The following is a 15429-nucleotide window of genomic DNA, read 5'->3' as shown; positions in this document are numbered from 1 at the left end:
TGCTGGTGGGCCCGGGGAGAAATGAGCCAGAAAGAAAAGTGGAGGACCCCAGAAAACAAGAGTGGTGGGGTGAATGAAAGGCGCTATGCACCAAGCATCCATGGGAGGGGACAGAGCAGGAGGGGCAGGAGAGGGCGATGCTATTGTCTGTGAGTGCTCCGGCCAGCCGCGGAGTGAATGGGTGCCCCGGCCACGTCTGTCCCCATTGTTGGAGGCAGGAATTGGGCCAGCAGAGTGAGACGAATAGCAGGAAGGGCACTGCGCCCTGGTGCCGGTCACGGCAGGGGCTCCATCCTCGCGTGACCCAGTGCACTGGGCTTTGTCGAAGGTGCTGATCACCGTCCTGGACATCAACGACTTCAGGCCCCAGTTCAGCAAGAGCCAGTTCAGCACCAGCGTCTATGAGAACGAGCCGTCAGGGACATCAGTGATCACCATGACCGCAACGGACCTGGACGAAGGGGACAACGGCGTGGTGACCTACAGCATCGAGGGCCCTGGAGCAGGTAGGTGCTGCTGGTGGGGAGCTCCTACCCATGGACAGGGCTCGTGCAGGGTTGCAGTGAGGAGCTGTAGGGGCCAAGCCACACTTTCAGTGCCTGGTGGCTGGTTAGCATCAAGGCTGTGCGTGCTATCCCGGGAACAGCCGCTTTCGGTATTGCTCCACCATTCCCAGTTCCTCGTGGCGTGACGTGTTGAAGCTTTGCCCGTCTTCATCCTGCAGCCCAGCCTCGGCTTCCCCCCCAGCCATCTTTCCCTGGGTTTTCAGCACACAGAAATGTAACCTGTGTCGTGGAGCAAACTCACTGCACACCTCAGAGGAAAGCCAACAAGGGCTAGAAGGATGCAGGTAGATAGCAAAATAGCATCCCCCCAAGATGCAGGGACTCAGCACCCAAGGGGGCAGGGATGCTCCAAAATAGCACCCCGAGAGCACCCGCACCCCTGCTTTGGGCAGCCAGCTCTGCTCCATCACCCCATTGTAGGGATTTCCCACCAGCAAGGGGTGTGCTTCACCTGGTAGGCTGGTTTCTAATGCATACCACTCACAGTTTATCTGGTGTCAAGCGTCCTGAGCCAGAGATATGTTTGGTCTGTCCCCAGAGGCCTTCAAGATCAATAAAGACTCCGGGCTAGTCACGTCCCGGCGGCGCTTGCAGTCCTATGAGAGATTCAACCTGACAGTGGTGGCCACAGACAAGGGGCATCCCGCCCTCTGGGGGACCACCATGCTCCACGTGGAGGTCATCGACATTAATGACAACCGCCCCGTCTTCGTCCGCCCACCCAACGGCACCATCCTGCACATCAAGGAGGTACATACACCTGGGTCTCGTGGTGCACACCAAATCATGGCACACCAAGGCCATGCCCAAGAGCATGCCTGCTGGTGGCCAAACCCACTCTCCATCTCCACCGGGGATGAAACAGGACCCTGGTTTAGCACATGGCAAGAAGGTTTGGGTCATACTTGCTCGTGGTGGAGACTGGAAGGGTTTCCTGGAGCAGGGAGGGCATCTCTGCTGGCAAACATCTCCAGATGCTAGACCAGCCTCTGAGCAGAGCCAGAGGGGCATCCTGGGGAACAGAAACCCCAGCAGCACGCAAAATAGGGAAACGGCCAGCCATTGCATGCCGAGCATGTTCATAAACACGGGTCAAAACGCTGACATTTAAGACGTTTCTCCTTTCTGAGAAGCTGGGCTTGGTTCTGACAAGTCCCTAGAGCTGCGACTGTGCCAAAGGAAATCACAACTCCACGTTTCCCCTTTGGGGCCAAATTTGGGCAGCACGAGCCAAAACAAGGGGGTTTGGAGGGGCTGGTGGTGCAGGGGCTGGCGTGCAGGGCTGGGGCTGAGGGGCTGCCCATGTGCCAACAGGAGATCCCTCTGCGGTCCAATGTCTATGAGGTCTATGCCACGGACAAGGACGAGGGCCTCAACGGGGCGGTGCTGTACAACCTGCTGAAAACCGGGGCTGGGAACAAGGACTGGGAGTATTTCAGCATCGACGCCGTCAGCGGGCTGATCCAGACGGCCATGCGGCTGGACCGGGAGAAGCAGGCGGTATACAACGTGAGCGAGGCGGCAGCACAGCTGCGGGATGGTCCGTGGGCTGGGCTGGTGGGATGCAGACCCTGCGGCGGGGATGGTGACTGCTGGCCCCGTGGTGGAGATGTCACACCACCACCTTAGCAAGGAGCCAGGTGGTTAGCAAGCACCACCAGAGGATGCAACAGGGATGTGGTGCGACTGGGAGGTGGGCCACCAGAAGAGTTGCATCCTGGAGGACACGGTGGGCCACCTCCCGGTTAAATTCCACAAAAGCCCTCTGCTGCCCAGCCGTCCCCTCTCTGTCCCTGCTCAGCAATGTCTCCGCACCCTCCTTGCCCCCGTGGCTTTGCCCAGGACGGCGCTTTTGCCTCTCTCCCCAGCTGATCATTGTGGCCTGCGACCAGGGCCAACCAGCCTATGAGACCATGCAGCCCCTCCAGGTCGCGCTCGATGACATCGATGACAATGAGCCCATCTTCTTCAGGCCACCCGTAAGGCACCAGGGAGGGCACAGGGGGTGCTGGGCTGGGGACACACGTGGTGGAGCACGTGCCACTGGGCATCACCGCGGGGTGCATGGTGGCATTCTTCCACTTCTAGCCTTTCAAAGCAGAAAAAAGTCCACCCACAGCTCACATGCTGCATTAACCCTCCCCTTCCTTCTCCCGTGCTCTGGCAGAGGGACAGTCCCCAGTACCAGGCGCTCTCCGTCCCTGAGCACTCGCGGCCCGGCACAGTGGTGGGCAATGTCACCGGGGCAGTGGATGCAGATGAGGGCTCCAACGCCATCGTCTACTACTTCATAGCAGGTGAGGTGGGGACACACGGCACAGCTGGGCAAGGAAGGGGGTGATTGCCGTCCCAAACCTGCACACCCCTCGCTGAGGGTTTGTGTTGCACCTGATGGCTACTTGCTATGCTTCTAAGGGGGTAAATGAGATGCTGAACCTAAAGGTTGGTAACTCGTATCTCCTGTCCACATGCAGCTGGGAACCGGGAGAGCAACTTCCAGCTGAGCCGGGAGGGGAAGCTGCAGGTCCTGCGGGACCTGGACCGCGAGAAGGAGCCCTTCTACTCCCTCATTGTCAAAGCATCCAGCCAGAGGAACTGGTCCCCGCCCCGGGGCCAGCGTGCGGGCAGGGCACAGCCCTGGGACCTCAGCACGGACCTGACCCTTCAGGAGGTGCGGATCTTCCTGGATGACATCAATGACCAGTCCCCCCAGTTCACCAAGTCAGAGTACACGGCGGGTAAGGGGTGCCTGGGGCCGGTGGGGGGCACCTGGAGCCAGGGATGCTCCGGGACTAGCCTAGCTGGCTGGGGGAGCAGCCCAGCCCCAGGTCTCTGTTCCATCTCTCTCCCAAAGGGGTTGCCACAGACGCCAAGGTGGGATCAGAGCTGATCAGGGTCGTGGCAGTGGATGCTGACGTGGGCAACAACAGCCTGGTCCTCTACAACATCCTGGGGATCCGCTACATCAAGCAGCACTCCAACGACTCAGAGGAGGTGGCCAACATCTTCAGCATCGGTGAGTAGCCTGCACGCCGCTGAGCATGGGCCAGGGAGGGTCCCATGGCTGAAGATGTCCCCCCCATGGTCACCAGCAGCATGGCCAACTGCTGTTCCTCCATCCTATTTCATTTACCCACAAGACAGGCTCTGGCTTTGCAAGAGCTGCTGTAGGTCATCTGCCAAGCCCTGGTTTGCAGGTCCCTTCACGGGGACCTCACGTGGGTGGCTCGAAGTGACTGCACTAATCCTGGGCTTGTGGCCATCGTTCCACCAGGGACCCTTGATGGGATCCTGAGAACCTTTGACCTCTTCACGGCCTACAACCCTGGCTACTTTGTGGTGGACGTCATGGCCTCGGACCTGGTTGGCCACAACGACACAGCCATCGTGGGGATTTACATCCTGAGGGATGACCAGCGGGTCAAAATCATCATCAACGAGATCCCCGACAAGGTCAGGCAGTTCGAGGAGGAGTTCATCAGCCTGCTCTCCAACATCACGGGTGCCATCGTCAACACAGACGATGTGCAGGTAACCGGCTGCCTACGAGGTTGCTTTGAGGGGGAGGTACCCTCACACACTGCTTGGGAGCTGCCCTTTGAAGGTGAAATGTTGAGGCAAAGCAGAGGCTCCCCCAGGTTGTGAAGGTGAAGTATCATCCCACCTTCAGCCAACCGGTCAGTGATGGGGCTGCAAATGTGTCCCTAGCAGCCATGGCCATGCTGGAGACTGGTTTTCCCCACATGAATGTGGGTGGTGACATATGAGCACACCTTGGAGCACTCTTGGGGATGGCTCAGGAGGCAAGACCTTGGTCTTGCTGTCTCTCCCCAGTTCCACGTCGACAAGAAGGGCCGGGTGAACTTTGCACAGACAGAGCTGCTGATCCACGTGGTTAACAGGGAGACCAACCGCATCCTGGACGTGGAGCGGTATGTCACCTGGCCCACCACTTGGGCTCGCAGAGCCCCACGTGTACATGGGGAGCCCCACACACACCAAGATGCCTAAGCACCCTCCTCTCTGCAGGGTGATTCAGATGATCGATGAGAACAAGGAGCAGCTGAGGAACCTCTTCAGGAACTACAACGTGCTGGACGTGCAGCCCGCCATCACCGCCCGGGCCCCGGATGACCTCTCGGCCCTGCAGGTGAAGGTCCAGCTGGAGCTGGAGATGGCCACCCCGAGGCCTGGGGAGCTGCTGGCCCCAAATAACCGCGAGGGGGTGCCCACAGCTGTGTGCTGGATTGGTGCCGGAGGTTGCCGCTAGCCCTCTGTCTCTCCCAGATGGCGATCATCGTGCTGGCTGTCCTGCTCTTCTTGGCCGCCATGCTTTTCATCCTCATGAACTGGTACTACCGCACAGTGTGAGTGGCGCCCTGCAGACCTGTACCTCCCTCTCCTTCTGAGCATCTCCCTTTTTCTTGTCCCAAATTTGACATATTTCCTTTTTTTTGCAGGCACAAGAGGAAACTGAAAGCCATCGTGGCTGGCTCCACAGGTGAGCAGCAGCTAGGCTCCGTGCCACTAGCCCCATCTCAGCATGTCTCTCTCACCACCGGAGCCCTTTTGGTCACTTTCGGGTTTTTCCCCCATAAAGAAGCACTGCCCCATGCCCACATCCATTCGCTGCTCAGCCTGCAGCCACTGGGCAACCTCCACCATGCCTTTTGCAGGGAACAGAGGCTTCATGGACATCATGGACATGCCGAACACCAACAAGTACTCCTTTGACGGGTGAGTTCTCCCCATCCCTCTGCTCCCCACCTCACTACCCGGCACGTGGCAGGAACCAGGGGTGCTCCCAAGAGGGATGCCCACCTTTTACAGCTAGGGACGCAGCCTCTACATGATGGAGGGACTCAGATGGGCATTTGTGGCCACTGAGTGCCGCTCCTGTCCCCGGGCAGGGCCAACCCAGTGTGGCTGGACCCCTTCTGCCGCACCATGGAGCTGGCGGCGCAGGCGGAGCGCGAGGACGACCTGCCCGAGAACCTGAGCGAGATCACCGACCTGTGGAACAGCCCGGCCAGGACCCACGTGAGACATGGCCCCAACCCCTCGGCACGCTCCCCTGCACCCCCCTGCCCCGCACGCGTCCCCACGCCACGCTCTCTTCCCACAGGGCACCTTCGGCAGAGAGCCCTCGGCCGCCAAGCCCGAGGACGACCGTTACCTGCGTGCCGCCATCCAGGAGTACGACAATATCGCCAAGCTGGGGCAGATCATGAGGGAGGGACCCATCAAGGTGAGCGGCCCCCACCACCGGGCATCCCTCACCAAGGGGCTGCCCTCATTTTTCCCCCAGCTCTGGTTTCCAGGTGCCACACCAGAGGGTGATTGTGCTGCGAGAAACACCAGGATTGGGTCAATTCCCCCCCCAGAAAAAGAGCTGTGTCCCTGGTGTAACCCATCCTCTCTCCCCATTCACCCAGGGCTCTCTCCTGAAGGTGGTCCTGGACGATTACATGCGCTTGAAAAGGCTCTTTGCCCAGCGGATGGTGCATAAGGCCACCGCCAGTCAGGGGGACCGCTCCTCGGTCACGGAGGTAGACGGGGCGTGCAGGGGCATGGGGAGATGCTTGCCGTGCCCTTTGGGATGCAGTGTGTCTTCCTGGCCCCGCAGGCTGTGGCTGCTGGTGACCCCCCACCCGGCATTGAAAACCGCTCCCCAAAATGAGCAAAACAACATTTTTCCAGCTGGGGGAGAGATCACAGCCTCACGGAGGAAGAGGAGGGTCAGGTGCCTCCCGCTGGGCACTGCAGAGGGAAATTAGGACGCGTGCTGACATCTCCGTGGGCTTTTTGCAGCTCATCCAGAAGGACCTGGAGGAGGAAGAGGAGCGCAGCCCCAGCCAGGGCAGCCTGCGCTTTCGGCACAAGCAGCCGGTGGAGCTGAAGGGTCCCGACGGCATCCACGTGGTGCACGGCAGCACGGGCACACTGCTGGCCTCCGACCTCAACAGCCTGCCCGAGGATGACCAGAAGGTGCTGGGGCGCTCGCTGGAGACTCTGAATGCTGACTGCGGGGGCTACGGCGACCACAACGCCCGCACCGAGTCGGCCAAGTCCACCCCCCTGCACAAGATGCGGGAGGTGATCATGGAGAGCCCGCTGGAGATCACCGAGCTATGACCAGCGGAGCCCCTCGAGGCCGGCCGGGGGCGGCAGAGGACGAGCACGGAGCTGGGGGGCGCAGCGGGGCCGGGGGCACCCCAAGACCGGCACTCGGCCCCCCCATCCCCTGTGTTTCAATCCAGCAGCCTTGGAGAGCTTGGCCCCGGGAAAGGGCTCTCAGGACCAGTTTGCTCTTCCTCACGTCTCATTTACCCATGAAACCATTAAATTTTTTTTTATTTTTCTTATTAAAAAAAAGGATTTTTTTTTAAATAATACCAGTGCTGAGTGAATGCAATGAATCCAAGCGTTACGAGGCTGGACGGGGGCGAAGGAGCAGCATGGCCTTGAGGCTTTGGGGAGCCCTGACAAGCTGTCCGCCCCCCAAAAAACCACGCTGGGGACCAAAACCCATCACACCTCGACCGCAGGACCGGGGGGGCCGGGTGAGAGCCCTTCTGGTGTTACCGTGTGTCGTCACCTTTCCGGCAAGGAAAGACCAAAACCGAAGACATTTCTCCATTTTGCTGGCTTTACCAAAATGTGTTACGACATGGAAAAAGAGAGAGACTGACAATAGCGGGGGACTTCTGGCTGTCGAGTGTTCGTGTGTATCCTTCCTTCCCCTTCCCCTTCTCTCTCTTGCTTTCGGGTTTGTTCGTTTGGGGTTTGCTTCCCATCGTAACCTTGTTGAGAGTTTTGGGAATGGTCTGTTGCGGGAATCAGAAATACACTCTCTATGGCTTTGGTTAAACTGTCTGTCGTCCTTCCTCCCTGGCCATGCCTCCGGCAGCAAACACAGACTAAACAGATTAAACACGAGATTAGACATCTCACGGCCAAGCCGCCTTTTAAAAAGAAATCTTTTTTTTTTTTTTTTTTCCTTTAATTCATCTCTCTGCAGCCATTCTCGTATCCCACGCTGCAGCAGCCCAGTTTTGGGGAGAACCAGTAAATCCCCCCTAAGGAGCATCGCCCCGGGACAAGTAGGAGGGAGACGAGAGCCAGGCTGACGGGAAGGGTTTATTTGTGGTGCAATAATGCTCGTGGCCATGCTCGGCACTGGGCACCGCGGGCGTCCCCTTCCCGCGGCGGGGTGGGGACGAGCCAGCATCCTGCCGCCCCTCACTGCCACGGTTTCAGCACCAGGATCCCCCGTGGGGGATGCTTGCTGGGAAGGAACCCCCCAAACTCACTCATTTGTTTGTTCAGGGGATGCTTAAAGTATGTATGTGTGTGTATATATATATATATATATATACACAATATATATATATAATATCCAGAAATCCGCTGGCTGCAGCACTGTGTCCGTGGAGGGGAGGTGATCCTGCGCGGCATCCCACGGCGAGCAGCCCGCAGCTGGGGACACCGGCTCGTGTGTCCTGAAGCGAGGAAACCCCAAATCCCAGCCCTGCAGTCCTGGCTTTGCACCCTTCTGCGGGCTGCGGTGCTCCTGCTGGTCCCGGCAGAGCAGCAGGATCAGGGCAGATGCGCCTCGTTTGTGTGTGTATATGCATATATATATATATACACACACACACACTTAGATGTATATATATATATGCATATATATTATGTATATGTTCCTAACTCTTAACTCGGCCTCTCTCTTCTCCTTCCCCCTGCAAAATTCATCAACCGCAGAAGTCATGCAAAGCCAGGCATTGCAGGCAAATCTATTCCACTTTTTTTTAACTGGTGACCAGAGGAAAAATAAAATAAAATTCAAAGCCTCCCCAGTTTGAACAGACCAGCAAAGGGCTGGGCTTGCCAAAAATCAAATGGGACCCGGGGAGTGAGAGTGCCTAGACTCTCAGCACTAGCGTTTTGGCAGCAGAAACCGTCACAGCCCCTGGAGCTGCTGTGGTTTCAGCTTACCTGGGCTTCAGCATCGGTTCTGGGTGGGATGCAGATGGGGCTAACCCCAGGTTTTACCCCACAGGTAGCAGGAGAGAGGGGATGGTTGGGTGGAGGGATTTTGAAATGAGCCTAAGAGACCTCCCCACTGAATTCCCAGTCCTAAAACCAAGACGAAATCCCTTAACCTGATTTGAAAATCCAAGCCCCGGGGGTGGAGAAGGAGAAGGCAGAGGGGACTGGGGCACCCCGGGGATGCCCCATTCCCTGCAGCTGCGGGCACATCCCAAGGGGGGGGTCTAGGATAGTTTGGGTGCCGAACCCAAACCGCAGCGAGCCCGGCCGGAGAGGTGGCTCCTAGTCCCATATATGACGCCTGCAGTGCTCGACGGCCTGCGGGGAGAGACGGGGAGGATGGAGGGGGCATGCAGAGCCCCGTGGAGCCACAGGGAAGCGGGTTGAGTGCGGCGGGTGGCAGAGGGGACAGTGACACCACTTACATCGCATTCGATGGCAGTAGCCATACTGGCACACCAGTATCCAGGTCCCCAGGCGCAGGGCTCCGAGCCCAGGGGCGAGTCGCAAGCTCTGATTTTCTGCATCAAAAAGGGGAAAAAGGCTGAGTGGGGAAAAAGGCAGGGGGTGGCCGGGGGGGTGGGGAGGGACAGGTCGCACGCTGTCTGCCAGTCCCACCGCGCGTGGCAGGGCACACTCACGGTGCAGACGAAGTCGGGGTCCATCATCTGCACCAGGAGCCGCACGGCCGCTGGCTCGTACTGCACCACCAGAGCCTCACACTGCGGGAGCGAAGCCGGTTTAGGGTGAGCCCCACAAAAAAAAAAAAAGGAAAAAGGGGAAAAAGGAGGTGGTTTGTGGACCCCCTCCAGCTGACCTGGCCGGTGAGTGGTGCAGGCAGCAGCTCGCAGCCCTTCTCCAGCACGTCGCCCAGCTCCGCCAGCGTCTCATTCTTCAGCAGCTCATTATCGAAGTAGGTGATGAGGATCTGGCAGACATTGCAGAAGGAGCCCGTGGCCGGCTCGAGCGCGGCAGCCACCCCACGGGCAGCCCCCCGGCGCGGGCAGAGGCGCAGCATGGTGCAGATGGCCCGCGGGTCGGTGGCCTCCAGCAGCATGATGACCACCGCCTTGCCATAGGAGTCGACAAAGTCCTTGCACTGCCCGATGACGCCGTGGGGCAGCATGTAGCACACCTTCTCGATGTCGTTCACCAGCTGCTCCTGTTCCGGGGGAGGGGGAGGGGGGGGAGCGAGAACAGGGTGGTGATGCCGGAGGGACCCCACTGCCACCCTTCTCACCGCGCCCCCCCCCCCCCCCCCCCCCCCCCCCCCAGCCCCACGAAAGCCCCAGCTTGCCTCCGTCATGTTGTTCTCCAGGAGGCTCTCGGCCGCCCTGACGGCAAACTCGCACATCTCGCACAGCGGCGTGGTCTCCTGGGGTAGGAGATTAAAAAAAAAAAAAATACAAGGTGACACTTCCCCCCACCCAGCCTTTAGGATTTTAAGGGTGGCCGGGGATGGGACAAGCCCCACGTACCCCGTCGGGGACCAGCATGCTCAGGAGCTGGGCCACCTTCTCAGAGAGCAGTGCATGCATGGATCCTGATGATGACAGTGACAAGGACGACGACAAGGAGGGACAGAGCCCCAGCAGGCTGCAGAGCTCCCGCGGGTCCTGGGGAGAGACGCCCCGAATTCAGCAAGCTCAGCCCCCATCCCCAGCATTGTCAGGTGGGCAACGGGCATCTCGCTTACCTCAGCCTGCTGGGAGGAGGGATGCGGAAAACAGAAAGGAAAAATAGTAATTAAAAAGTGAACGACAACAGTTGCAATGTAAAAGGGGGAAGAAGCTGTTCAGAAAGCAGCCCCCTCGCTCACCAGGTGCCGGAGCAGCCAGGCAGCCGTGTCCGCGTACTCAGCCAGGTAGCGCTTGCACTGTGTGGGGAGAAGGGGGCACGCTGAGCCCCCAGGGGCTTCACCCCATGCTGAATACCACCCCCCCCAGCCGGGCGGCTTTGTGCCCCCGGCACAGTGACGTTACCCGCTGTGCCAGGACGGGTGCCAAGCCCTCGCACTCCTTCTCGGCACGGGATGCCACAGAGCGGGCGAAGGCACCCAGCTCCATCTGCACGGCCGCCACCAGCCGGGCGCAGTCCCCACACAGGTCCCCCGGCTCCTGTGGGATGACAGCGGCACCTCAGAATCAGAGAGGTAATTAACAGGGATGGGACACCAATGGCAGGATGCTGGCAGGGCCGGGCAGGTACCTGGGCACGAGGAGTGTCCTGGGGCTGGAGCAGGAGCGGGACGCCGGCGATGACAGGTATGGTGAGCTCCGCAAAGTCCTGCGCAGGGGCTGGCGGCGGCTCCTGAAACTTCAGGGCCCCCTCGGGGCTCCCCCTGGGCTGGCACAGCTTGATGGTGCCACACACCACCTTCGGGTCCGACTGCGGGAGCAGGGCGATTGGGGCTGGGGCCATCACACCCTTCATCCCCCCCCATCTGTACATCACTTCTGTCCCCATCCCCTTTTTGCCCCAGGATGAGCCCCAGCCCCTTGGGGGCTGTACAACCTCCCCCTTTGCTCCCCATACCTCAAAGGGGCTGCCCCCCGCCCCGGGCTGTTACCAGCACTTGCTTGCCCAGCTGGACCAGGATGAGGATGCCGGTGTCCACCATCTTCTTGCACTTGACCGACCAGTCCTGGAAGGGCAGGTACTGGCATTTCTTATCCAAGAAGAGCCTCAGCTTTTCCTAGGGGACAAAGGGAGAGCTCAGGGCCGGGCTGGCCCTGCAGGGTTGTGGGGGGGACACCAGCCTGTGCCCCCTCCCGCTGATGACCCACCTCGGTGCAGTTGTCCTGCAGGATCTTCCCCAGCGTGGAGACCACCACCTGGCACAGGTGACACGGGATCCCTTTCTGCTGAGGCAGGGGACACATTAAGATGCTGCTGTGGCACCCGGACCCCCTGCATCCTCCCCACATCCCATCTTTGTGGTGTTTTGAAGGAAAAAAACCCTGCCCACCAGACACCCCACCTCCCCCCCCCCCCCCCCCCCCCAGGTTTGGGACCAGAAAAAGCAGGATTTGTCCACCAGACACCCCCACACACACCCCATTTTGGGGCAGGGTGACCCCCTCCCTTCCAAACTGCAGTTACCCCCAGGTCTCGGTCCCAGACGGTGAGCCGGCACAGCTCCAGCACCCCACACTTGGCCGCCGTCCCCACATCACGGCACCACTCCTCCAGCCGCTCGCCGCACTCGGGGAGGGGGCTGGCCCCAGCTGGGGGGGAGAGGGGTTGATAAAGAGGGAAGCATCAGCACCCATGCCGGGGGGGGGGGTCACCATCCCTACCCCACACCAGCACCCCATCCTGCCCCGAGTCTGCCCACAGGCAAGGACAGATGCTGCTCACCCCTCCCACCCTGATTCACCTCAGCTTTCGCAACAGCATCATTTATTCTTTTATTTATTTATTTATTCATACTATTTTTTTTTTAATCCCCACCACCTGCTGCTGGCTTGCAAAGCTCCCCCAGCCCCAAGCCCATCACTTTCCCCTTTTGCAGCATTTCTTGTTAAACCTGATAGGGACAGGCACACGTGTGCCATGGCAGCTTCATCCCATTTAAAAGCACGGCAAACCTGGGGCACCCCCTGCCTGGGCAGCTGAACACACGGAAGGCGGCTGCTTAAAAAAAAAAAAAAAAACACACACTAATAAATCTTGCAAAATAAATAATCTGGGGGTGCCAGCGTCGCTCGCTCCATCCAGGCATGGTGCAACACCGCTTGATAAGCGCCTACCAGCAGCGCCGGTGTTTTAATTGCCACCTCTGTGTGTCAGGATTAATTTTCTCAGGCACAATGGGGCAAGATCCATCCTCGCCAGGGGTTGCAGCCACCAGCGCCCGGCCGAGGAAGCTGCGGCAAAAGCGCTGGCGCAGCTTGGCAGCACTGGGTGCGTTCAGCCCCTGTTGCCCCACCGGCCCCAGGGCAGGGTGAGTCCCGCTGCTTCCCATGGTGAGCGTCCCACACACCTAGATGTGTGCGAGATGCCGCATCAGCTGAGATATATATATATATATATATGGTATGCTTTTTTTTATTTTAAAGTGTGGTGTTAGCATCAGGGGGAACAGGAATGGCAAGTCAGATAAGAGTTAAAGGGCAGCAACAACAAAAAAAACATGAAAGGGAAGAAAAAAGATGACTTGCAACATGTTTCTGAGCTTATATATATGTGTATATATATATATATATATACAATACATATAATAAATATGGTAATATATAATATATATAAACACATACATATGATAATATATAGGTCTAGGTCTAGGCGAAAAATGAGCACCGAGGCTTTTTCTCAGCAAAACCTCCCCTCTGTCTATTTTCTTTTTCCTAAGACAATTCTTCCTCCCAAGCCTGCTTTGACCGAGGAAACCCACAAAAGGCACGGTTTGGTGTCAGAAAGCAGTGGCGCCCTGCTCCCTGGCGGCACACCGCTGCCTGCGCTCCGCAGCCCGGCCGCAGGGAGCAGCTCAGGGCCGCCCCGACTCGATCCCCACCCGCCGCGTCCTCCCAGCAGGATGGGTGCCCGAGAGCAGCACCACTTTAATTGGCTTTAGCTCGCCCTCTCATCCCACGAGCTCGCCGGTAATTGCGGAAGGGGTTGCACGCGCAACCCAAAGGGTGCCCCAAAGCACCAAGCGCACGGATGAGGCCGGCCCTGCCCGACCCACGGACACGACCACAACCCTGCCTGACCCACGGACGTGGGCAGCTCCGGCCACACAGCCCCTGTGGGGGGACGGTCCCCTGAGGTCCTTCTGGAGGACACGTGAGGATGGGGAGATGCGGCTGAAGTGCACCAGTGGCTTGCACTGAGGCCTAGCTCTGCTCAAGCTGAAGCTGTGAAAAATGATACTAAAAACGACACTAATAAAGGGTGGGTGCCCTTCCCCAGTGGAAAGCATGGCCATGGGGGCTTTGCTGGGGGTTCAGCGCCGCTGTGGGGGCTGCCCCGGCACCTGAGCGTGCCGCACGGGGACAGGAGCTGAGGCAGGAGCCCCGGCCGAGCCGGCCGAGCCTGGGGAACCGGTTGTGGTGCAAAGCCGGGGGCGGCACGTGGGCCCCGCCGCCCCAGTTCCCGGCCCTCACACTCCGCCGCACACCCAAAACCGCCCCTTTTCCCCCTAAACCCACCCCAGGAACCCCTGCAGGGAGGAGCTGGGGTTAAGGCTGCCAGGGGGAAAGCCTGGAGCAAGGGGGACAGGAGGATTTGGCAAGGATCGCTGAGGGAGAGCTGGCAGAGCAGGCTCCGTGTGGCCCTGCCGCCTGCATCCTCCCAGCACAGGCTCACCCGGAGCAGACAAATTTTCCTGATCTTCCTGGTGCTGGTAGGGGTGCTCCTGCTGTCAGCTCATCCACCGGCACCGGGAGAGGGGCTCTTCCCTCTGAGAGGGGCTGCCTCTGCCATTTCATATTTCAGAGCGCCGTGAATTTCCCCTGGTAATAGGTCGTGGTTCCCCATGATCAAGGATCACGGGGCAGAAAGCTCCAGTTCCTGGGAGCGCTGTGCCTGGAAGATTTGCTTGCTCACACCCAAAGCCCTGCTGCTGAGAGGTCTCCAGCAGCACCGGACCAGCTCACCCTCACCGGAGCTCAGCACAACAGCCAGGAGCCCAGCAGGAAAGGCTTCCTGTCCCCTGCTCCCCCTAGCCCTAAGGCTTTGGGTGGCATTTTGGTTCCTCCATGGCGCAAGCACCACAAAGATTGCTCCCACAACGCACGTACACAGCCAGGTCTGAAGCCAGGACAGTCGACAAGGCAGCCCTGCTGACTCCCCACCTCCTCCTCCCCTTCCCACCCCATTTCCTCCACATCCCTCACACCCCTACAAAAAGCCAGCGCCCTCCTACTTGTATTGTTCACAGGAGAAAGGGGACAAATCCCTTTTTGCCCTTAAAATCCCCTTTAAGGGCAAGAAAGGGCAATTCTACATTGACAAGTCAAAGCATAACCTGTTGGAGAGTGCCTTGTCTCTCTGGCATAACCCCAGCAAGGGACAAGGAAGTATGTGGAGTTTAAACCCTCTTGGCCTTTTAAGAGCAGACAGACATGGCCAGGAGAATTTGGAATGGTTTGTGGGCTCCAGTTTTTTGGGCTGAGGAAAGAGTCCTACCCACAAGGCCTGACCTTACCTTGATAGGACCCCAGGCACAGGGCCAGGACCAGCACCCAGCCACTCCATCTGCTCTCCATGCTGTCCCCAAGTTAGTCCTCAGCAGCCGGTACCTCCCTGTGCTTCTCCCAGACTGAGGAATCTTGCAGCAGTTGGGAGAAGTAGTGAGAACAGACACCTACGCAGGGCAATTACCACACCCCTCTCCTTATGCCTTGATTATAAAATCATCACCAGCATGCAAGAGGAGGGAGGGACTGAAGCCAGGCAGGTATTCCCAGGAGGTCAGAACCAGCCCAACCTCATCCTACAGCCCTGTCCTATCTGCTCAAAGCTGGCTTCACCACTGCTTGCACTACAGAGCACGAAAAGCATAGAAAAATTCCTGTACCAGGCTGGACAATGAACAGAGCATCATCCTTCATCCTTCCCCCTTAAAAAAAAAGTCAAGACAAGGTAAATTTAGGACAAGTGAGTCAATGGTGAATTTTAATCAATGGTAGATTTAGCACTGGTGTATTTAAGCAAGTTACTTGGCCACCTCTAAAGCATTTAAAAGGAACATATTGCAGACTGGATTGAAATGAAACAAGGAATGAAGACACAGGAAAGCCACACAAATGATAGCAGGCTTCAGTGCTGACTCGCAAACAGCTCTAGCAAGAACTCCCTCCAGCCT

The 15429-nt window shown here is 58.5% G+C and overlaps 2 protein-coding genes across 9 annotated transcripts in view; one reads left to right on the top strand and one right to left on the bottom strand.

The window, feature by feature from the left end:
- Positions 1–7437, top strand: part of CDH23 (cadherin related 23) — a 132579-nt gene extending 125142 nt beyond the window's left edge. For 5 of the 8 annotated variants that reach the window (XM_080597305.1, XM_080597304.1, XM_080597306.1 and 2 more), the window contains 17 exons: positions 329–506; positions 1105–1316; positions 1881–2075; positions 2435–2545; positions 2734–2863; positions 3041–3304; positions 3421–3582; positions 3841–4097; positions 4401–4498; positions 4596–4716; positions 4854–4933; positions 5027–5067; positions 5243–5303; positions 5477–5606; positions 5692–5814; positions 6002–6115; positions 6378–7437. In XM_080597305.1, coding sequence (XP_080453431.1) covers positions 329–506; positions 1105–1316; positions 1881–2075; positions 2435–2545; positions 2734–2863; positions 3041–3304; positions 3421–3582; positions 3841–4097; positions 4401–4498; positions 4596–4716; positions 4854–4933; positions 5027–5067; positions 5243–5303; positions 5477–5606; positions 5692–5814; positions 6002–6115; positions 6378–6701 — 2601 coding nt within the window. In that variant the 3' untranslated portion in view covers positions 6702–7437. The other 3 variants (XM_080597308.1, XM_080597307.1, XM_080597309.1) reach the window with 2 other exon arrangements.
- A 251-nt stretch (positions 7438–7688) lies between these two features.
- LOC308196973 (prosaposin-like) lies at positions 7689–14926 on the bottom strand. Its single transcript, XM_080596711.1, has 13 exons — positions 14770–14926; positions 11721–11845; positions 11405–11479; positions 11188–11313; positions 10827–11006; positions 10601–10735; positions 10438–10494; positions 10097–10255; positions 9916–9993; positions 9436–9780; positions 9260–9340; positions 9044–9139; positions 7689–8936 (listed from the first exon to the last, which is right to left on the bottom strand). Exons 1-13 carry the CDS (start codon positions 14828–14830, stop codon positions 8901–8903), a joined length of 1554 nt encoding a protein of 517 aa, XP_080452837.1. The 5' UTR covers positions 14831–14926; the 3' UTR covers positions 7689–8900.
- Positions 14927–15429: the final 503 nt, after the last annotated feature.

Source organism: Anser brachyrhynchus (assembly GCF_964034855.1).
Source record: "Anser brachyrhynchus genome assembly, chromosome: 6".
Lineage (NCBI taxonomy): Eukaryota > Metazoa > Chordata > Aves > Anseriformes > Anatidae > Anser > Anser brachyrhynchus.
This window is presented reverse-complemented; position numbering and strand designations above follow the sequence as displayed.

Bases quoted from the DNA above. Each gene is read 5' to 3' on its own strand.
- LOC308196973 (XM_080596711.1), bottom strand. From the start codon at position 14,830: ATGGAGAGCAGATGGAGTGGCTGGGTGCTGGTCCTGGCCCTGTGCCTG. The intron at 11,007-11,187 runs GTAACAGCCCGG...CTGCTCCCGCAG, and splicing joins AGCTGGGCAAGCAAGTGCTG to TCGGACCCGAAGGTGGTGTG. The intron at 9,341-9,435 runs GTCAGCTGGAGG...TCGCTCCCGCAG, and splicing joins CTGCACCACTCACCGGCCAG to TGTGAGGCTCTGGTGGTGCA.